The 23483-nt window shown below is 39.1% G+C and overlaps 1 protein-coding gene across 1 annotated transcript in view; it reads right to left on the bottom strand.

The window, feature by feature from the left end:
• COL14A1 (collagen type XIV alpha 1 chain) overlaps window positions 1-23483 on the bottom strand; it is a 110162-nt gene that overhangs the window by 86376 nt on the left and 303 nt on the right. Inside the window, 4 exon segments of the mRNA XM_062514935.1 lie at window positions 11026-11112; window positions 13873-14016; window positions 15066-15182; window positions 20743-20864. Coding sequence (XP_062370919.1) covers window positions 11026-11112; window positions 13873-14016; window positions 15066-15182; window positions 20743-20864 — 470 coding nt within the window.

Raw genomic sequence — 23483 nt, 5'->3', positions numbered from 1 at the left:
AAGATCAGCTAAGTCTCTCTACTCAGAGTTGTTCTTTTTCCAAACTGCAGATTCTCTAGATATTGATGCCAACACTGTATCTACACTTCATGAAGAAGATGCATACAATGAGAGTTCCTAGGGAGGGACATTGTGGATGACAAAGGCAATCTCTCTGATCTCCAGCTTCTATTTGGCCAGGAGCACTTACGAGAGGTCATACACAACCTTAACCAGATATTAATATAATGACAGGAAGAAATGCATTCCCTCCTACAGAAAAGCAAAGCCAGGAGTGAAATCAGTGGAATCCCTTGGTAAGAATGGAGACTGCTCCTCATTTCTAATACCAAGCTTTCTATTTTTAGAATAAAGCAAGTATTTGTCATTTGGAATATCCAAATTGAAGAAGACATCCAGCAAGCTCCAAATTAATACTCACCCTCAACCTAGACTGATGCAAATAAATAAAATTTTACACCTATCCAGAACAGACAAGTTTGTCTCTTACAAACACATGAGAGAGACTTGTTTATGTTAAAATCAACCCCTTGCTCCCAATCTCCCTCTCTCTCTTTCCTGGGATTTATTCTGTCAGGATCAAAGTGTACAACTCAAGATGAACCATTTCCCAGTTCCAGGCTTCACAGTAATTTCCAGGTCTTCAGTTTCAAGCTGTCTCTCAAAAGTATATTTTTCTCTTATTCAGAGTATATTAACACACTTGTGTGCTATTCAATTTGGCCAGATGGCAGATATAAATGCTGCAATCTCTAAATGTAGCTTGCTTAGTTTTCTCCAAAGCAACTACCAAATGATGGCAAAGGCAAAACACTTGAGAATTCTGTCCATGTCAGCACTGATACTTCCCATCACATTTTTCAGTCATGAGAGACCAGGAGTCTTCCAAATTACCCTGGCCAGGTTCATAGAAATACTGCCATTGCAGAATGAAATCCAAGTTGCAAGTAATACTCCAAGGACTCAAAAGCTATTTCCTCCAGAGAAATCCTTATGATGAATTCCTGGAATAAGCATTGCTCATCCACAGCAAAATGAGCTAAACTTTCTGGACAGTAAAGAGGCATTTACCCAAGAGTTTCCTTGTGTCAAAGTCCTTCTGTAAGTCCTCCAGTATTAAACAAGGAATTTCTAATATGCAAAGCTCTGCACAGCAGCTCACAAGTTCATAATCTAGCTTGGAAACCTAATGGATACCTCTCATCAAATTCTACCTCCTGAAAAGTGCAGAAGCCAACATGGCCTGGGTGCAGCATCCAAAGTTCTCATATCAAAGAGAGCAATGGCATATTCTGACAAGTCTACTTCATCTCCTTAATATAACAGATATTTTCATCACCTAGAGCTGAGAGAGAAAATGAGGAGTCCCAGAGAAGAATGGAAAGCATTTAGCATAAATTAAAAAACAATCACTGCCAAAAAACCCCATGCTCTGATGACCTAACATGGATGGGGACAAGATTGCTGGGCAGGTTGTACATGAGGTCCAGTGCAGACATCTTTTAGCACACATCAGGATGGTGATCTAACCACACTGAAACCACTGAGACCACTCACTGTAGGCATTTAAATGAGAGCCCTATTAACAAAATTCAGATGGTGAGGTGCTGCTTTCACTAGAGGAAGCTGAGGTAGTAGATATCATGGATTCTCTGCTTGGGCTAAGGTTGGGCAGAACAAAGCCAACTGAGTCCAAACCCAAAGAGAATCTGAAACCAAAATCAGGTCTACAAAATAACGTCTGGGCTAAGTAACCTCAGAGAAGTCAGAAGAGCGTGGTGAGGGGAACATAATAAAAAATGCTAGCTAAAGCTTTCTGGTGGTCCGAAAAGTTCTAATAATGCTGGAGTATGGTCCAAGCATTACCCAGTCTTCTCAAGGGAGGCATAGGGATATGGGGCCACTCCCCTTGAAGCACAGGAAACAGATTAATTTATATGTTCACATTACTTTTATTTGATTAGCTAATGCTAGAACAAGCAGGTATACACCACACATGCAAGAGCTATTGACAATCAGGTCAAAGGACAGCATAACCCTGCAAATGTCACTGAAAATGTGACTGCATGCCACTCAGAGCCAAAAGGGAGCTTTTACTAAAGACTACAAACATATTTGTCAAGATGATAAGCACAGAACTGAAAAATAAACCAAAAATAATCCTGAAGTAACAGCCTACACAGAGCACATGGCCTCAGGTGTGAGGCAGCTAATGACAATAGATGTGCATCCCATTTCATCCATGACAAGGTAATGCATCCACACTCCCTACAGACACTGCAAGGGTAAAATATTAGCCTCAGTATTATGCATAGACAGCTTTTAGGGAAATGCAGGCATTAACCTAGAATTTAGACAAATGCAATCAATAGTTCTAAACTTCACTGTATTTTCTGATGCAGAGTTTCATTAACAAATATCCAAAAATGAAAACTATCACATAGAAGTACTCCACAATGTTCAAATAACCTAACGTCTCACTGAAGCAGAAATGTTCCCGTTTGGCAGTATCAAGAAACTGATGCTGAAGACTAATGGCCAGGGTTATCTCTACACTTTGGAATGGAGGATAAGGTGTTGAGCTAGCTAGTTCTGAGCAGGGAAGTGTATTCACCAGGGAGAGTGCTGTACTGACTAGGATCACTGCATTGCTATTAGTTTTGGAGTAAACTTGATTGCATCTAGTTCAAGCAACCCTTCAATACTATATTGAACTGCACTGAAACAAAAGAAAACAAAAGGTGTGCAGAAACTGTGTTTGCCTCCTGTGTAATTCCAGCATAGACCCAAAAACCAAATAATAAGCACATAGATTTCATCCTGCTTACATCTTCTGAGATCAAAAACACACTTGGATAACTTATTCTTACTTCATAGCATGGTCGGTATGGTTCAGACTGGTGGGTCACAGCTCAGGGGGTAATGAGATGGGGGATATAGGAATGAGTACCTGGGGATTGTGCAGGATCTAATTAGGAGAGGAACCAAAAGCACTGAAAGGTAGGTTTGGGGAAGAGCACACATGGGAAAATAGGACAATAAGAACATCAAGGGGACTAGTTCCATCTACTCAAATGGCTAATTAGTACTTGATAGGCCAAATCCTGTGCTTGATCACCCCAGACCTATTGGAACTACATGCTCAGTCTTGCTACTGGCTGGAGCTGGGGCACTGGGCTAAAGGGTACAGTCGTCCCTAAAGCAGGAAAAAAAAAATAGCATTTAAAGTCGAAGAGCTAAGTACTTTCCAACAAACTTTGCTTTTACCCTCAGATTGCAGAAGCAGAAAAACGTGCAAGAGCTGAGAGAAAAGACAAAGACTGGTTAGGAAGAACATAATGGCACTGGGGGGAAATGCCCACATACTATAATCAAGACTTAAAGTGTCCTCCAGAAAGCTCAAGGAAGCCCTGCTAGTAAATCAAATCATAGGCTCTGCAAAGGCAGAGTTAATGAGTTCCATAGCCCAAGAGTTCAGCAAGTAATAAAAAAAAATCATGACTAAAACCAACATTTGCAGTTACATTAGCCAGGATGAAGTGAGTAAAACTATGAAACACTGCCAATGAAGCAGAAGTTCAGAAGGTATTCATTCCTGTGGCTTAGTCAAATACCTCATAGCACTCATTTCACACTGTCTAGTAATAATTTCTGAAGCATCTGACATTAAACAGACAAGTTAATAGATTAGACAACTGGTCTCTTCTACTGAAAAGTACCTAAATATACCTCTCTGTGGATTTTTCCCACTCTGCTTAAATAGTGCCATTCAACAGTGATAAAACTATGAATGCCAAAGCTCATTTGCATCAAATGTAGTAGGAATGTTGAAAGAAGAATGCAAATCAGTATATTTTTTTAACCTTACCACACCTCTCACTTCTATCACTATTGGAAGACTGATTCCACCTCACACCAAGAACAATAAAAATAGAAACCTCAGACAAGTATACCATAGCATTTTGAGGAAGGATATGCCCTTTGCATTGTCTGATAGGTTCATAGCACTGAATAAAAAACACATTGAGAAAAAAATATTTTTTTAAAAGAAACATTTTTACATTGAAAGATTGTAGATGTAAATATCATTAATAATGTAAAACACATCAGGAAGTTAAAAATAAATATCAAAAACTATCCCACCAGAAAACATAATAACTTTGGATATGTTTACACAGTTTTTATAGGCAATTGAACATCTGCAGATCACACTCACCCAAAAGAAACTGCAGGCATACTTATTACTACCTAGCAGGTAGATATCACAAGACAAATGGCTTCAGGCCTCTTTTCAGAACACTTTATGATACTAAATCCTATAAGTGCTAAACACTCAATTTAGTACAATGCAACCAAAATTTCTGTGCATCACTGACTACTGAAGAAAAGAAGTGGAAACAGCATGTGTCAGAGGTAGCTGTGACTAAATGAGCAGCTATTTTTCACTGTATTTATAACTTTTATAGGTATATATCTGTGTGCATAACCACAATCAATAATATCAGTAACAATGTTAAATTCATTAAAGGGAACTAATAATATTAAATTCTTTCAAAGGAAACCTTTGTTTCTCCTTACAGGTAATTTTTACCTCTTTCTCAATTTTTTTTTAAATTTAAATTAATATACAGTGCAGGATATTGATCAAGTCACATAAAGTCACTATTTGCTGTTTTTAACATTATTTCAGGTTATATTACTTACATATAGATAATGTAACCTGACATCTGCACCTAATACCAAGGTGTGGCATTACATAGCTCATTATATAGAGCTTCTGGTTTTTTATCTCTAAATCCCACCATGATTTCTATGCTGTTTTTCACTCACCAACTCACTACCTCAATTTTCCATTGCCAAGTTGCCCATTCTATACTCATGGACAATAGATTAATTAAAAATTCTCTGTCCTAAATTCCTACCTGTTTGTCCCAGTCTTCCACACTGTGAAACTCAGATGTAGCTTTTATTGTCAATCAATTTCTCCTAGACCTTCCTCTGTATTCCATTTGGGCAGGGAATTAGGTGGCAACACACATTTTCTCAGAGCTTCCAGTTGGCTCCCCACCAGCTCAGAGAGCTCAGCTAATGTTCTACCAGTTTGCCTCATAGCATATGGTAAAGGTGACTCCCATCAGAAAGAGGCACTTAAGGGATTGGAAAAGCTGCAGTTTCCCCCAGGTACTTTAGCTCAGCACCTCAACAGTGGATTTTCATAGAGATCGGTGAAGAAAAAAATCACACCTGCCCCTAACAGACTTAACTCTGTGATGAAACACAATTTTGATTTGGGAAGGTTGAAGAAACTATTGTGTTCTGTGCTGTGCAGTGAAGATCCCTGACCTCCCTAACCAGACATAATTACTGTATGACTCTATTACATGCACTTCACAGTGAGAAAGTAACTGACATTGTGATACAGAAATCAGTCCTTTATGGGAGCTTATTTCTCCTTGTTTGAATGTCTACAGACTGTGTAAGGCTTATCCTGCAACACCTGATTCAGAAGAGAAATCTGACCCACACATGCCCTATACTGTCCCAAATCATCTTGATTTGAGATTTGCATAGGGGAATTTCCAAACAGGACAGGTTAAAGACGGCGAATTCTTTGCTCTAATAAAGAACTAATGGAGCACCTTTGGTACTGGGTGTCTGTGGCCAGGTTTGGCAGGATGGAGGCAGCAGGGGTGGCCTGTTTGAAAAGAGGCCAAGTGTCCATGGACAGGTGGTGGCACTTCTGGGAAAAAATATTTAAGTAAAAAAAAAAAAAGAATGACTAGCAAAGATTGAAAGAGAGTTAGAAAGAGTGAGAAACAGCAGAGTGAGCCCCAAGGTCAGAAGAGAGCAGATATTCTCTGCAGCCTGTGGATGATGTACATGGAGAAGAAATGAATGGAAGAGAGAGAACACTATGCCCTGATCACAACCTCTCAACATCTCTTTTGCACCACTTGCTTCCTCTCTGAAGGGGCTCGGACTGAGTGTAACTTGCAGTGATAACAAGGGAGGAAAAGAAGAGTCTGGGAGGAGGTCAAGCTGAGCCTGGGAAAATGGAAAGGAAAGCTGTTGTTTTAATGTTTGTCTCTTGTTTCTGACTACCCACATTAGCAAATTTTTAAACTGGCAATAAATGAAGTAGATCTTCCCCCACTTGACTCTGTTTGCCTACCATGGTAACTGATAAGCAGTCTCTCTGTCTTTATCTCAGCCTATGAACTCTCATTCCTATTCTTCCTCTTTTCTCTCCCATCCTGCAGGGGAGAGGAATGAGCAAGTAGCTAGGTGGAATTTTGGCTGCTAGCCTACATGAAGCCATCACACCTCTCAACTACCCCCCCCCAATCAAATCAACAGGCATGCAGATAAAACTGGCTGCAGTGCTTTGGTGTTTATATTGAAATGAGTAGCTAAATCCAGCTCAGATACATGGAGAAATACTCTGTAGAAAAAGATACAGTCATATATTTGCCAGAGGATATAGCCAAAGTACTGATTCTCCCCTCCCCAAAGGGATTTGATTAGAGAATCAGTCATAGAAGCTCTCTGAGAAACTGTAAAACATCTGAGAAGGCACAGAATGTATTAACCCCTGTCGCTGTACAGAAAAGAGCTTTGTGCATGAGGGAGTTGGAGAGAAGCCAGGGTACAAGCACTCAAATATCAGGGCGTGTTGAAAGAAACTGCATCTGTGAGTGTTTTCTCAACAGACAGAAAGAGAAAAGGCTTCTGACATTATGAATATGAGTGTGCACAGCAGTGATAAATCACTAAGTTGAAAAATGACAGGTTCTTAAAAATATAGAAAGGAGATTCAAAACTTGAAAATGGCCATGCAGAAGAATTAGAGAAAGTTCCTGGAAATCAAAAATAAAGTGAACGTTTGGTGGAAGAGTGCTAGACATTAAGCCTGAATTAATTTGGCACCATGATGTGCCTGGATATACACTGGAGATTTACTTGCAATAAGAGCACAGTATTTACAGCAGAAAAGGAGTAAACCTTTTTATACTATTTTAATGAGTAGGACAGAATAGATGTCAAATTTTAATCTAGCTTACTGAAGCTGCTTTCTAGCAAGCCATGCAAGCTGTTGACAGAGTTCCATAAAGACAGAGGAAAACCCTCAAAACAATTTAAGGACAGAAGAAGAAAGTAGATTTGTGAATGCTGAAGAAGGCATTTACACCTCCCAGCACTGCTCAGAGCCTTAGAAAGTTGGTAACTAAATAGCAGACAGTACTACATAAACAATCCACCCAGCCACAGCTGAAAATTAGAGTGAAATGCTCTGGAACAACCTAAAATCACAACTACAGGTATTTATATGTTACATTTCTTAAAGACCTAGTTTCTAGGAGAAGGATTATGGTGGAATCTTTATCCCATTGAAATTGAAAGAGAAATTTCTGGAGTTTATTGCATGACCCTGAAGAAGGTATATTAGCCAAGCCTTTATAAACAAAGTTTATGCAATTATGTGCCTGCACTGCCTTTCAAGACAACCAGCAGGACACGTGAGTTATTATAATGCACAAACTGGAGCTCATAATATTGAAAGAGGTCATACTCTTTATTTCATACTCACTGACAAGTACATTGATGTGCTTTATTAGTTTCACCCCAAAAAAACAATTTTGGATTTTCTGGTTTACTGATGCCAGTAAGCATAACTCTGTAACAAGTGGTGCACATGCTTACAGAAGGAACCTCTTTACAATAAAACTTGACATCAATAATTGCGGAATTATGCTCCTTCTTCACTCACGACAAGAGCAGAAGCTACAACCACTGACAATAGTAGTCTGGACAATGGTTGCTTTCAATTTGTCTTATGGGCAAGGATTGCTCTTATTCTCAGGTAAGATATTATTTTATTTAACGTTTATGGCAGCCAGGTTGAGTTAATACAGACACTTTTATAATACCCTCAGTAAGTTCACAGACAACACCAAGCTGGGTGTCAGTGTTGATCTATGTCAGTGTTGCTGTATAGAGTGGGAAGGCTCTGCAGAGGGATCTGGACAGGCTGGATTAATGGTCCAAAGCCAGTGTTATGAGGTCCAGCAAGGCCAGATCCTGGGTCCTGCACTTGGGTCACAACAACCCCATGCAGTCCTACAGGCTGGGGAACAGTGGCTGGAAAGCTGCCCTTGGAAAAGGACCTGGGGGTGCTGGTTGACAGTGACTGAACATGAGCCAGCTGTGCCCAGGCGGCCAAGAAGGTCAATGGAATCCTGGCCTGGATCAGAAATAGCTTGGCCAGCAGGATTAGAGCAGTGATTGGTCTCTCTGTATTTGACACCGGTGAGGTCACACCTCAAATCCTGTGTCCAGTTCTGGGCCACTCACTTGAAGGAGGACATTGACATGTTGGAGTGTGTCCAGACAAGGGCAATGGAGCTGGGGAAGGGTCTGGAGCACAAGTCTGATGAGGAACAGTTGAGGGAGCTGGAGCTGTATAGTCTGGAGAAAAGGAGGCTTGGGGAAGACCTTCTCCCGGTCTACAACCCCCTGAAAGGAGGCTAGAGCCAGGTGGGGGTCAGTCTCTTCTGCCAGGTAACAAGGGACAGGACAAAGATAAATGGCCTCAAATTGAATCAGGGGAGATTCAGATCAGATATTATGAAAAAATTCATCACAGCAAAAGAGGGTAAACATTGGAACAGAAGTGGTGCAGTCACCATCCATGGAAGCATTCAATAACTGAATGGATGTGGCACTTCAGAGGTTTTTGTGGACACTATGGTATTGGCTGAACTTTAGTATCTTGCAAGTTTTTTCCCAACTTTAATGATTTTATGATTCTAATAATTTCTTCTGTAGTGTTAACTCCCAAGATCTAACCAACTTGATCACAGGTATAAACAGACACAGAATGTATCACGCTTGCTATTAAATGCATCAAATTTAGCCACGTGGTTATGAAACCAATTAACTGCTGGCCTGAATTCATTTGGTTGTATTCAAATCATTTCTTTTCAAACATCTGCAGAGGATCAAGTTATTATTCATGGTTTTGCATAAAATTTTGCACTTTTTTCTTTAATCCATTTCTTTCAGACTTTTTCCTTATTTTTTTGATCCAATTTCAATTTGAGTTGGAATGGTCTTCAATATATTAAACTAGGAAAGATTTGATACCATTACTGTCTGTGCATCAGTTCTGAATTCACTTTTACCCCAGCTATGCATTTTTTACTGATGCTGTTATTTTTGCCCAATGTTTTCACTTGGAATCTCACCCTACTCCCACTGAAGTCATTCAGCTGGAATCTCCATCACTTTGAATAATCATCATACTGCACAAAGCAGAGGAATATGCAATAGCTAGAGTAAAAAGGTCTGTTCCTTTATAATAATATATAGCTGAGTTGGAAATAGGGATAAACAAACTCAAGCATTCATAAAAATTAGCATATTTTTTCTCTTTATCATCAGGTTTGCTGATTGAAAATTTTCTAAGTTTTGCCTTAGTTTTAAACACATACCCCAGTTTTCTAGTAAAACCAGCTACAGTAACTACAAGGCAATATCTTTTCACAAGTGCTGGATGGAGATTTATTTTGTTCTGTTACAAACTGCCCTGATACAACTGAAGAAGTTCAGCTGAGTAAAAAAGTGGTACAGGGATGAGGAAAATGCCTAAACTAAAGACTTCAAAAGTAAATATGAATCCTAAAAAGGGAGAGACTGCAGATGCAAGCTTCTCTCACCAATTGTATTTTTGTCCTTATGCCATGAAAAAAGCATAAATTCTCTCCCGCAGTCTGGCAGACACTTTGCCCTGTCTGTATTTAATAAACATTTTCCAAGTACGGGCTCAGTTCTCCCTCCTTCGACTTTTATCACTTGTCCTTCATTAAGAAAGCAAATCACATTTTCCTTCTCAGTTCTGTCATTTCTTCCAATTCAGCCTTCCTCTAGACATGATGTAGGGAAGATCACCTATCCGCTACCCTGCCATGCACTAGCAGGTACAACTTTTCTCTTTAGTGTTGCTAACACTAGCTAATATTCTTCCAATACACCCAGTGTAATTCAAGGGTGCTTTGGTTTGAGAAACGCTGTATGGAAACAAACTTTCACAGTGTTAACAAATATAACATGACACAAAAATGTGTGATAAGAATAAAAACACACGGAAGAAAAATTTGCATGGGCTTCAAGGAGCTTTGGGTGAGGTCTTTGATACTTGCATCACTGGAGACATATTTACATGGAAGGGGAAAATGGGATCCTTGAAACTGTCCAGTTTATTCACAGAGAGACTATTTAAGGTCATACCAAGCTCTTCTTGTTCTGTATACTAGAAATAACCACTGAATAGGATAATTACTGCTGGGGTTACTTCATAAAGAAGATGCTATTTTAATTTTAAAATAACAGGAAATAAAGCTGTATATTAAGCTTGAAATAGATTTTTCATCCATACTAGACAAACTTCTCATGGCAAGCAGTATCACATTTCACCACAAGATTGGCTCCTTGCAACAGGACAAAATTAATTCCTTTATCCCCCTCCTTCAAAACGTTTCAAATGTTTTCATATATAGAACCTATACTAGGACAGACTTATCAAGTTATTATGTGGCAGATTTAAATAATAGCATTAATTTGACTTCAGGTGGGAATTAATACTGCCAGTCTGTCTTACATCCAAGACAAGAAGTTACTACATACACACACACCTGCATGATTCTTCCACTATGCAAAGTACACCCAGTGAGGAAGTAGAAGCAGCTTTTAATAATTTTAGTATTATCTAAAATTATTTTAAAATTATTTTCATCTATTTATGATGACATTTAGGACTTCATAAAAAAAGCAAAGCACAGAACTAAAATAAATACCTCTGTAGCAAGCCTCCAATATTTCTGAAAATAATTTTTTTCTCCCCTTTATTTAATTTAACCCTGGGAACCAAATCTAAAGCACTGACTTACAGAAAAATCTCTACAATGGCCAAGTTAAATAAAGAAGTTGATTATTTTCAGAATATCACACAAGTCATTATGATCTGACCTTCTGGTGCTGGTTTACTCGCATTTGTTTTTTCTGGATCCTTCACCTTGGATTTACTTGTGTCTTTTCTTCTCTCTATGTCTTTAACTGTAAAGTAAGGGGGGGGAAAAAAATCAATTAATCTAGAAACAATGTAGTTAGAAGCATGTCATTTTCTTTCTTATAAAATAGTTGCACAGAGCATCTGAAGATATGCTTAGGTAATGAGTTACTGTTTCTGTGTTTTCCCTCCCTCCCTTTGCATTTATTATTTTTATGGATCTTTCTCCATTCTATCATCATTAAAGCTCTCAAAACTGACTCTCTTCACACAGGAAAGTCCAAGTAGTGACATCAGCACCTAAGCCCATGCAGACAAGATCCCACACTGGAAATATAGTCCAGAAAATTGGCAAAGCTAGCTGGGGAGGGTCCAGCATAGCAAAGTTCCACTCCAAGTCAGTCAACACAAAAGCACATAAGCCAGCTGTTACACTGTCCTCTTTACAGAATTAGCTTAGATCCCATTCCCAAATCTGTATTCAGGGCACCAAATACTCCCAGGAGTGCAAGGCTGCTCCAGAGCTGACATTTTGACAGTTTCCTGTTCCATGGGTGGGTGGGATACCTCCCTTATTCTGTCCCAAATCTCTCACAAAAGCCAAGCAGAACCCAATTTGGTTATCAATTCCTAACACTACATTAGTAGCCAGTATTGCTCTACTAACAGTCTGAAAGGTTCTGACAAAGTCATTGCTAAAGTCACATATTGGGAAGAAAAAGCCCTTCCAAAATTTTCTTGGAATGCTAATTAGTACCACACTCCAGCTATCTGCAACAGCCAGGAAAAGCTTAAAACAATGAAGCTGAGAATATCTTCCACAGAAGAAAAAATTCTACTCCAATTACACTTGTTAGTTTATGTAAAATTGGATTATGACTGACATTCACCCAAGCAAGCACTGATCCTCAGTCAGGAACAAAGTCTCTCTGTACTACATCATTCATAAAACACTGTGAGGGCATGAAAGGAGGTTATCTGTCTCTTGACTTTGTAAGACTGAGCAAATATTCTGTTGTACATCAGTGGAACAAAAGTCAAATGGATTTCACTAATTTACCCAATAGTATGTGGAGTATCTGAATCAACCAGGAATATTCCAAGTTCCAATCCAAAATAAAATCACAAGACTAAGTTCTAAGGAAGACAACAAACCACTGTCAAATATCTGAATGTGATTGTCTCAGTATGACAACCCTTTGCAGAACCTACAGCACTCACACTCCAGGTACAGAGGTCAAAACAAGAAACCTGAAATTCTGACTCCTCTTTTACTAAGACAGCATGTGTGACTGTGTATCACCTCTGCCTTTAGCAAATAAAGGCTCCAGAGAAAACGGTACAAAAGTCTGAAAATGTACAAAGGAGACAAGTTGGTCACATCCTGACAGATTTCTGGATTTGGGAACAGTCAAAATTCTAACCAGACAGGAAGAGCCAAGACAGCAGTTTTACTCAAGTATTTACACAGACAAAGATTTTATCTAGCACGTGCTTTTACATCTGCATTTTCAAAGGAAAAAAACCCATTGATCTTAGTTCATTAAACACTATGTATTACAATAAGAATGTACACCTCACTATATAAAGAGAAATACTCTTGACAATAAAATTTTATTGTAAGCTTGAGAATTCTTAGTACATCAGTTACAACTCCACAGCATTAAAACCATACTTCCAATGCACTAAACCAGATGATATTCTGAAAGCTCTTTTTATATTTGACCTTTTCTCATCTCAAGAATTAGTGGCCACATGTCAGAACAGGGAAAAAAAAAAACTTATAATACAGGAAAGCAAAAAAAGAATTTTTATATATGCTGTATTTGGTTTTCCTCATGAAAGGCACTGTGTTTTTAAATGAAACTCCAGCCTTAAGTGCAGCAAAGAGAGTATACTAAATAGAACACAATCCCCATTTTCTTAAATCAAGTTGCCAGCTTTATTTTTCCTAAATGCCATTTCAAAAACAGCTATACCTAGTATTATACAATTTGCTGTAGTCTTCTGTGGCCTTCTTTATTGCTAAAGTAGTCTGTGGTTTTGTGGGTTTCCTAACCAGAACAGAACTTAAGGTAGTAAATACACAGTTATAGTGATGAAAAGCTGAAAGACTTGGGTACACACCACATCAAGTACTGAGTATACTTTATCTTGTGCTGGTTTTAAAAAAAAAAAGGTAGTTTAGCAAAGACAGTGAGAAAAATTTAGTGTCAGAGAGAATTCATTAGGTTTTCAACCATACTTCTACACTGCCACAGTATCAACCAAATCTCCACCAATCATATTTAACATGTTTAACATGAATATCAAGATAAATTAGATAAGATGTGTATATATATCACAGCATGTCTTGATCATATAAAAATTTTTAAAATATATTTGACCTCTGAAGACCATTAAGAAATCAGCCTGTCGTACTACTGAACTAGCATCTAGCTGCCAGTTGTCACAGCTATAACATTTTTTAATAAAAAGGAAAATTTTGAAGTATCAGAATATAGCACTTCCTTTCTACTCACTGAAGATTCCTGCCACGAAATACCAGCTAATTTCCTAATGAAATGAGGAAGAAAGGGATGCCAATCCAATGGAAACAAAGATAGCCCAATGCAAGAATATACTATGCAATCAATTCAGGTCTCCACATGTACTTACACCAGTTAAAATGTATGGCTTTGATTTTCTTTCCACCACAGAAAAAACTGTTTTTCCATCATTCCCCTTTGTGTAAGTCCTGTTACCTTTTCAAAAGCTACATTAAATATCTGATATATTCTGTATGTCAGCAATAAAGAGATACCTACTTCTGAACTGGCCTTGGGCTGGCTTGCTCTCCTTGTCTTCATTGAATGCAATGATCTGAAGGGCATAATTTTGATCTGGAATGAGACCTTGAATAATTGCTTTGGTTGCAGTATTTTGAAGAATTAATTGATTTGTTTTTCCACCTATAGGAGAAAAAAAATCCAACAAATATTACTTGCTTGCTGTTCTTATAACACAGTAAACATAATAACTCAAAAATACCTCAAGCTCTACTGCAACCTAAGCATTCCCACTTTTTCCACTTTTGGGACTATCCATACAGCCAGGCCAGAGAACATCCCAGAAAAGCAACAAGATAGGTGGTTTAGCCAGTTTTCTTAAACAGAAACACTCTTAAAATCAGCATTTCTATCTGGGCCTCAGAAAACAGCCATGGTGCCCAGCAAAAACCTTAAGAAAAAAAGGAACATTTTACAAAAAACTGTCAAATTTGACAACATCATATCTACAAGCTTTCACTCTGTGACTGGCTGTCAGTCCTGACCCTACCGTACCCACATCACCTCTGAATTATCACTTTGCCAACTTTCTTTGGGCAAAGAAGTTCTGGTGTATAAATACAAATATTAAACATTTCTATGTCAGTTTACATATAAAAATTGTACACCAATATGTACAAAGATGTATTTTAGCTGTACGTTAAAACTGCTTCCATATCTAAATTTAATTTTAAATGTATAGAAGTAGGACCTTTATAGCTCTATACAGCCACTTTGTTGTCTATATTTCAAGTTTTTGTACAAAAAAAAAGACAAGCAATCTTTAAAAGTTAATTCTTTCTGATCTATTCAGGAGAGCTCACTAAGGGATAAGGGACAAGGAGATCCACCTTAAAGGTTGGCTGAATTAGGATTCCAGTGCTTTCCCTTGAAGACTTCCTAGAATTCCTTACACCCCACTGGAAGAAAGGTAAAGACAGATGGTCAACGACAATTTCCAAAGACTACCCATGAAGCATACCTAGCATTATCCCACTTCTGCTACCTTAAGCATTTTCTGTGCCTGTCCACCCTCTATTGAAATCAATCGCTCTTCTGCTGATCAGCCAGTATTTCATTATTGAAAGCTTGATCACAATTTCTTCATACTGGAGGATAACACTAAACTCTGAAAAGCTTTTATGCCTTAGGAAGACAGTTTTTTCACCTTAAAAGTGAACATACAGACTTACCTGAACTTGGAGTGACAAGAAGTTTATATCCAGTGAATTGCCCTTTGGGGGCTTTCCAAGAGATCTGTACACTGTCAGGACTCACTACATTATATCTTAGTCTTGTTGGCGGGGACACTGCAAGTTCAGAAAGAAAAAAACACTTTAAATTCAAATAAAGACTAAATTTAAAAAAAACCAAACACATATAGGAAGACAACACAAAATTTTAATGGTAAGGGATGCAAATTATTTAAAATGTCACATACATCAGTTTATTAGTTTGTAAAATGACATCCCCAAGTGCACTACTTCCCTCAGACAGATCTTTTATTTATCTCTTTACAAAACAAACTAAACAACCTAACAGCAGAGGACAGAAAAACAATGTTAGATGTTAAGACATGAGTTTAGCAGGCAAAGCTGGTAATAAAAATGCTCTTTGTTAATATATGGGAATTAAAATTGCTCTCTTGCTTACACTGAAAATATGCATGGCCTACACTCCTTGACCTCTCATTTCTGTGGTCATTTCCCCACAATTAATGTCACCCAGGGCCAAATTTTCAAATCCTTGTGAGGAGAGAAAAACCAAGAGAAGAGACAGTCATGCACAAGGCAAAGGGAACATCAGCTGCCCAATTTGCAAACCTGGCTAAAGCAGCCCAGAGCTTTGCAGCTGCAAATACTGCTTCAGTCTCATCAAGACTAGCAGGCATGCATAAGCAAGTCAAGACTTAGACAGAGGCAATCTGGATGGCAAGGAAAATTTGGCTTCTGTTTATATTGTGCCATCACCTAGGTTTCAAATTGAAGCAGCAGGTAACATGAATGAAACCATGAAATGATTGAACTAAAGGCCATATATCATTGACGTAACCCACACAAAAACAAATGACAAAACTGCCCCATGTTGTTGCCACCATATCAGCAACTTTGTGTCTCTGCACATAATCTAGTTTTTCACAGTTCTGCTTGCCACTGCTTAGTCAAACTCCACTGATGCTGGACCATACTCTACAAAACCTTTCCACTCTGCTTCGGGGAGGCACATCCCTTCTTTACTGAAGAACTGCAGCAAAGCAGCTGGCAGGGCAGCCTGGGGTATCCAAGGCTGTCAACAATGGGAAATCTTCATACATTTGAACAGAATTTGGCTCACAGAGAAGAAACTGATCTACAGGGAAAGGCAGCCAGGGAAGCTACCCAGAGGCTGAACAACAGAAGGGCCAGAAAACCTTTAACACCTCCAACCTCCTCTTCCCATTGTCTTCACAGCCCCCTGAACAGTCTCCTTCATTTTCCAAATTCTTGGTGCCTTTTTCCACTACATCTTTAAGGTTTCTGTTAGTAAGTCTAAGAAATCAGGAAAATTAATCTGAAGGAAGTGAGTGGCAATTTCTTTCCCCCAAGGCTAAGATCTCTCTTAATTAACCAGGTTCATGCTTGCAGTCCGTTGGTCCTTCAGATATAATAAACCAACAGTCTCATGATATTTCTGAGTTTTAAGGATTACAGCACATGGAGCATCTGAGTCAACAGGCAGAACGTGTTGGCCAACAATCTCTGACCTCTCCATTTAACCTGCTACAGTCAATGCAGCTCTGGCACCAGCAGCAGCCAAAGACCTGTCCTGAACCAATAACTTTTTCCTACGTGTTACTTTTTCCAGCAGCTTGGGGGAAGAAAGAAGGAAAAAGGCAGGCTGTAGTTTTTTGAGATTTGGCAGTGTGTGTGTTTTCATCTCATCTACTTTAAATACATTCTGGATCTTAGAAGTAAGAATCTGGAGGTTTAATACAAGAGATATATTCCCTTGCATCCAGACTCTCATTCTCCAAGTGGCACTTTTGTCAGACTAAGAGCTGGTTCTGCAGTTCTCTTCCTTGAAGGACTTAACACCAGAACAAAGAAAAGAGTACATAAGTACCAGGAACAGCTTCACAACACCTATGCATTCTCAAAGACCTCAGAGAACAAGCTCAAGAAGAGAGGCAAGGGGACAGAAACAGCACATGAACTCCACATACTCAAAGCTGTTCTGATTCACAGCACTGGGCTCACACACAACCCATGCATTTCCTTAGTTGCCGGGCACAATCTTGTGAGACCTCATCTTCAGTCTGCCTCTCATGTACCCTGAAGTTTATAAAGAAAGAGGCTGCAAGCAAGATCATGTGCAGGAATCACTGCAAATACATCAGTTCTTTGAAAATTTGGCCCTCGTACTGCAAAACTGTTTTGCTAGGCAGGTCTCTGCAAGAACATTCAGCATGCTACAATTGTAAAAAGATGACAGACTATGGCAAAAAGCTTTTAAAGCCATGCAGACTGTAATTATGGATTACAGCTTTTAATTAATTCTCAAGATTCATTTTGTCTTTGAGCTATAAATAAATCACAATAAATTGGGGCTGAATGAACAAGAGTGACATATCATACCCAGAAGTTCACAAAAATGCAATTCCTTTTGTTATTTTGCCTCAGTAATAGAATTTTTTTAAATAATGGCTGTATGCAAGTGTGAAAATGTGGCAGATTTTACTAGGATTAAATGGCAAATTTGTATGAGGATTAAGAAGCAGAGCAGAGAGCAACAAAGTAACATCAAGGATTGACAAAAACAAAAAAATCCCAATCAGGTCTTAGAATTTCAGAGATGATTTTCTCTGCCATCATCTTCCTTTCTTGTCATTTCTTTCCATCCTACTTTCAAGTTGACAATTTATGAAATCACCGTCTAACAAAGAAGCATGGTTTTCGCCTAACTGCTATTAGCCATCACCAAAACGAGTAGATTACATAAGCCCCTAAAAACAATCACAGATCATACAAGCAAAGAAGGACACAATCACCAGGAGCTTTTTTGTATACTACAGAGTTACAATGTGAAAGACTAGAAAGTTGTGCCAGATTAGTCTTTACATAACTGGTCAATTTTCACTGGGTACTTTGCATATCAAAGGCAGCAGAAGGGACTTTCCAACACAGCAATAAACCATAAGAAAGAAAATAATTATTCACTAGGCAGATAATCAACTGTGTCTTAGTTGTGCAAAGACTAACATTCTGGCATAGAAAAGTACATATAACTAAGGCAGTTAAAAATCTAGCACTTGGACAGACAACAAAATATTGATGGGAATTACTACGCATTCACCAACCTGAAGAGGGTATCTTTATTTCTTTGGACCTTTATTGTCTGTGGAACAAAATCTCACTTCTTGCAGAAAGGGAAAAAAATTAATCCAAGCTGAGTCAGTTAACTGATAAAAATCAGTAGCTAGATCTCTTAAGTGGTTTTACAGGAATGCAAAAGAGAATGGCTGTCAGCAACATTAGAGCAGTCACCCGAAAGAAAGCTGACAATTTCAAGGCTTTGGTTTATGCCACCAGGTAAATTAGCACTCCAAATACAACTCTTACTTTTAACTCTTACTGGAAAGCAAAAATGCAATAAATTGCTTATGGACAATTATGGACAATTCTCCAAGACATCCAGTAGTCTAAGTTTGGATGCTAACTAAATATTGTGGCTTTCAATTTACTGTTGTCATAAGAATTGAACAAGTTAATATGCACTGCAATTACTTAGCAATTACAGAAGTAACACATGAAAATTATTGCCACACAAAGAAAAGTTTCCATCTTTATATACAGAAAAACTCTCAAAGCAAGTTACTTTATGAATACATGAAAAATTCTCAAGTGTTTTTCTCACCCAGCAGTATTTTCTTGTACTATATAAGAACATAAGCAGACAAAAGCTGTTCTTTATACATTGTATTGAATGGGGAAGAAACAGCAGTGATGAAAATAATAACTGTTGAGTAAAAACCAAACAGCACTATGTGGTTTATAAGGCAATAGGACAAAAAAGAGACAGAACCACATAGCTCCTCTGAAGGGATAATTTGTAGCTTCAGGCATGTTGGCTTCTGTCTCACAAACATGATATCCTTTCCAAGAAGTCACATTACACACCTTTACCTGAGCATCATTGCCAAAGGAAGGAAACAAGCTGGAACTAATGCCAGCTCTTCCTACACCTTGGCAGAGTGTACAGTTGATTAGAACAGACAAACAAAGTGTATTCAATTGTATATAGCCAGCTGCATGAAGAGCTTAATTCAAGAGGTGGCAACCTTGAGAAAATAAAAGAATTTGAGAAACATCTTATTACTTTTGGTGTACCAAGAGATATTTATTTTTCCGTGAACATGGAACAGAGACTTCGTATCACCTAATTCAACAGAATAACAGTCATGTTGGGCTAAGGCAATGATCTACTTAGCTTAATATCATGCTGCTGACAGCATTCCATAGCTGATGCTTGCTGAAAGAATCTGAGAACAAGGGAAGTATTGTTCTTTATTCATCAAGTACACCAACTCTAGCTTCTGCTAGTGTGATTACTGTGGAAAAAAGCCCTCCCTGACCTTCATTTCATTGTATTGGTATTAAAGGAGAAAACTTTCCAACTGTAACTGATTGAGTCAAAGTTTAAAAAGGCAGAAAAGAATATAGTTTTCCAACATCAAGGAATTTCAAAAAACTTTCTGGAGATAGATCCCAATCCCCAGTCCTGTTTTGCAAATATTAACCATATGTATTACGACTGAAATACAGAGAAAAGACTAACCATATGCTTTGTTTTATTGGCTCATTAAGTCACAAACATTCTGGACCTAATTTCTGACCAAATAATGCACTGAACATTGGGAACATACATTTCTTGATTCACCTCACATCGCCGACATCAAATATGACTGCTTACGTGTGTCCCTAAATTCTGGGAGAAGTCTGTAAATTGTTCACAGATTTCCAGACATCCAAGATGGTATACTTCTCCAGCACTCGAGTGCCAGGCAGACTGGACAACACCGCTGCTTGCATTATCAGGATTTTGAAAGCCTCACATTGCCAATAGTCTCCAAATGTTCTCATGAATAACACATTATACAAAACGTTTTAAAAGACCCCAGGATCCAATTCAACTCCTGGTTATGCCCATGCCATCTCATATCAAAGGGATTACATAAATCTAAAGTTGAGAGAAATGCCTTTCTTTAGAAATCATAAAAGCTCATTGGTATTCTTCCTCCCTCCATCCCCAAGCAATAGGATAAATTCTCTAGCAGTCAAACTACTATCAGTACAATCCAACAAGTATGTAAGGCTAACAAGCCCAGCAGTATCCTTTAATACTCACAAAGGAGATTTTAATTTTAAAAGCTGCAGAAGTAGTCCGTGACATTTAAGAGATGTGTGCAATATGGAATGATATAAGCACTGCAACAGCTTGTGTTCCAAAAGAGAAAAAAAATACATATCCCACAAAAGTTTCACATCATAGCTGATCCGCCAAACTTACTTCATTATGTAGAGGACAATAAGAGCAATTCCTGATAAGTATTTTCATGTAAATAGGAGTAAAAACATGTTGCTTATTTATAATCTTGAGACACATGATTTTGCACAAATAATTATGCTATTTGAGATACTGGGTTCAAAGAGCACACATGAAGATGTAATTCTACTCCCACCTGCTCCCCAAGTTCAGCAGCAAAATTCCTGCTTCTTTTCAGTATTACCAGACTCACATCCTACTGAGGAGGAAGTAACACTCGCATTTTGAATAAAAGGTATATTTCTGCACATCAGAGTGAAAGCGTCCATCTTCTTGTTTATGACTTACCTTGGCCCTGGACATCACTGATGAAAAAAGCTGTGACAGCTAGAAAACCCAAGAGAAAACAGCTCTGTATCTCGTATCGACGAAGCATCTTCTTCCCCTCAATACACACAGTATCAGCAGGTCTGAAAGCACATGGAACAAAAAGATTTACTAAACAGGCGAAGAGAAGGCATCCACTTTAATGAAAATGGTGGGAAAAGTCAGGATTTGATTAAACAAAACAAAAACCCCTAGCAAAAAACCCCCAAACAAATAACAAGGAATTTACCACAGACGTCAGTGGAGACAAATCTTCCTGGCTGCAGTTTTATGACCAAAGCACATTTTACCTGAAATGGACAAAGAACCCCAACTGGGCTACTCAACAGTTTTGAAAACTTAGCCCACATAAAAACAAACTGCATATGCTTTGCCAATCATACACAAGCATTGGAAATAGAGTAAGCTATAGAGTAAGTACAAGATGTATTTCTATACAATCCAATTTTGTAAGAACCTTATCAAGATACGTGGCAAAGAACTCTGAAGTTTTAAAAAGGCAAAACTTTGTTCTGAAGGAACTCACATCCTCTTCCCATTGTCCATTTTCCTTTTTCTAATTTATTCAGTTTATCCTGTGCTCTCTGCACCTACAGTAGGAAATAAGCATGGCCAAAATAATTTACACTAACTTAACCAGTTAGGAGAAATCAACACTTTGGAATGCAGCAGTATATGAACAATAAAGGTAGTCCTAGGTGAACTAGCTGTGTTACAGGAAAATTCTGGTGCTAAAGAGCAAGTTTCAGAGCGGCTAATTTACCTGACCACAGAAGCTAGCTTAAAAACAATACCAATCTCAAGATACATCAACACGTGCCTAGCACCATACTTTGAAAGATTTCTCTTTCACTCAAGTTTACTACACTAGTTTTAGTCAAATTTCTGGGCCAAGAAGATGCTTTTCTGTCCTCTCCTCTTAAAATTCTACAGGAGTAACAAATTAATATAATTCATAGTAGCTTTCTTCCTGCCAGCAAAGAGCATTTGAAGGCTTACTTGGGTAAATTTTGGTTTATGTATGTTTGTTTTGCAGGTTTCTGCCATTTACCTCCTCTGTCATTTTCTCTAATATTCCTGACATACCATCACTGTGTTTGCCTTCCATGTTTCCCTTATCTCGAAGGCACATAACAAGTGGTTCCTCCACTATCTAATATAAAAAGACAGAAGTACCTCAATCATGGTTAAAAAAAAAAGAGAGGATAACACCTACATCCCCTTCTCTCTCTGATTATTTGCAACCTGCTATAGTTGCAATCAGGACTTGGTAGGTCTACTGTCACAAATCAGTCATGAATACTTGATACAACTCCTAGAAATACATAGGGGGATTATACACTGTAAATTCCTTCTCCACAGGAGCTTATCAAAGTTTTAAACAGATTATCAACAAATTTCACATCACTTAAATATGTATGTTCAATCCATCTGTATAAATTGCTCAAGACAGACAAAAATACCTAAATCCCAAGTCAAAGATGTGCACCCGGAACATATATTGTTATGCAGAGTTCTTAGACCCATCCTCCATACAGAATTCGGAAACCTACGCAGAGCTCCCAGGTTTCCTATTACATGAACCGAAGCGTCAAACACCCAAGGACTGCAGAGAGCTGCCAGTGACAGGCAACAGGAAGAACCGAGAGTATCTCAAAGCAGGCTGAAATCCACCTCTTGTGTATCTCATGTTGGGTTCTAATGCTTCTCCCCTCACTCATGAACACAACCTGGAACAACTAAATACATACTCTTCAAACAACAGCAAACAACTCATTCTTCCAGGCAGTTACCACTGTTGATGTACGGATTGCCTCCCATAATAACCCAGACATTAATATTCACTCAGTGGTGGCTGAACTCCCCATCTGTTACATTTGGTACAAAGCCTCCTCCAAAGCAAGGGCTATAAATACTAACTGACCAGTAATCCGGCGTTAGAAACATTCTCTACTGCTGCTTTTAGAGAAAAGCCAGAAAAAAGAGATTTATTGGAATAGACGCAAGTGGTGCTGGATCAACAGCACACAAGTTCACCTTTGCAATGATCCGCATGTCAGGGTTCATTTAACTATGAAAGGAAACCCCCGTCTGCAGCCACCTTGTGGCTAACGTCGTCTGGGATTTAAAAAAAAAATCCTATTACTACTGCTTTTTATATATTTCAATTTGTATTCAGTAAGTATATGGCAAATGAGTTATCTGCCAGACTAGCGCTAGGAGCAGACATCAAGCAAGCCAAGAACTCTGCCATGAGGTGAGCCCCGCTCCCCGCAGCATCTCTCCCAGCTAGGCTCCAGGACTCCCGGCACGGGCCTGGAGACAGGGCGCCTTCTCCTGAGGAAAGGACGCCCTCGAGAGCGCCCAGCGGGACAAACGCGGCTCCGCACTGCCCGGGCTCCGCGCACCCAGCCCAGGGGAGGAGGCTGAGCCGCCTCCGCGCAGCCCTGGCGCGGACCCCGGGACGGGCAGGTCAGGAGGGTTTTTTCCCCTGTCTCGGTGTCTCGTTGCTGAGCGGCGCGGCCGCGCTGCTCGGGACCACGCTCACGTTCCTCGGGTCGACGTCCGTCAGGGCAAAGCCGGAGCGCGACGTGTCCCGGCGGCGGGGGACCGAGACCGCGCTGTCCCGCTCTCCTCTCCCCAGCCTGGCCAGAGGACCGCGGGTCCCAGGCTCCGCTCCTGATCCCCCGACTCCCCTTCGG

The sequence above is a fragment of the Cinclus cinclus genome, chromosome 1 (assembly GCF_963662255.1).
Source record: "Cinclus cinclus chromosome 1, bCinCin1.1, whole genome shotgun sequence".
Taxonomy (NCBI): domain Eukaryota; kingdom Metazoa; phylum Chordata; class Aves; order Passeriformes; family Cinclidae; genus Cinclus; species Cinclus cinclus.
This window is presented reverse-complemented; position numbering and strand designations above follow the sequence as displayed.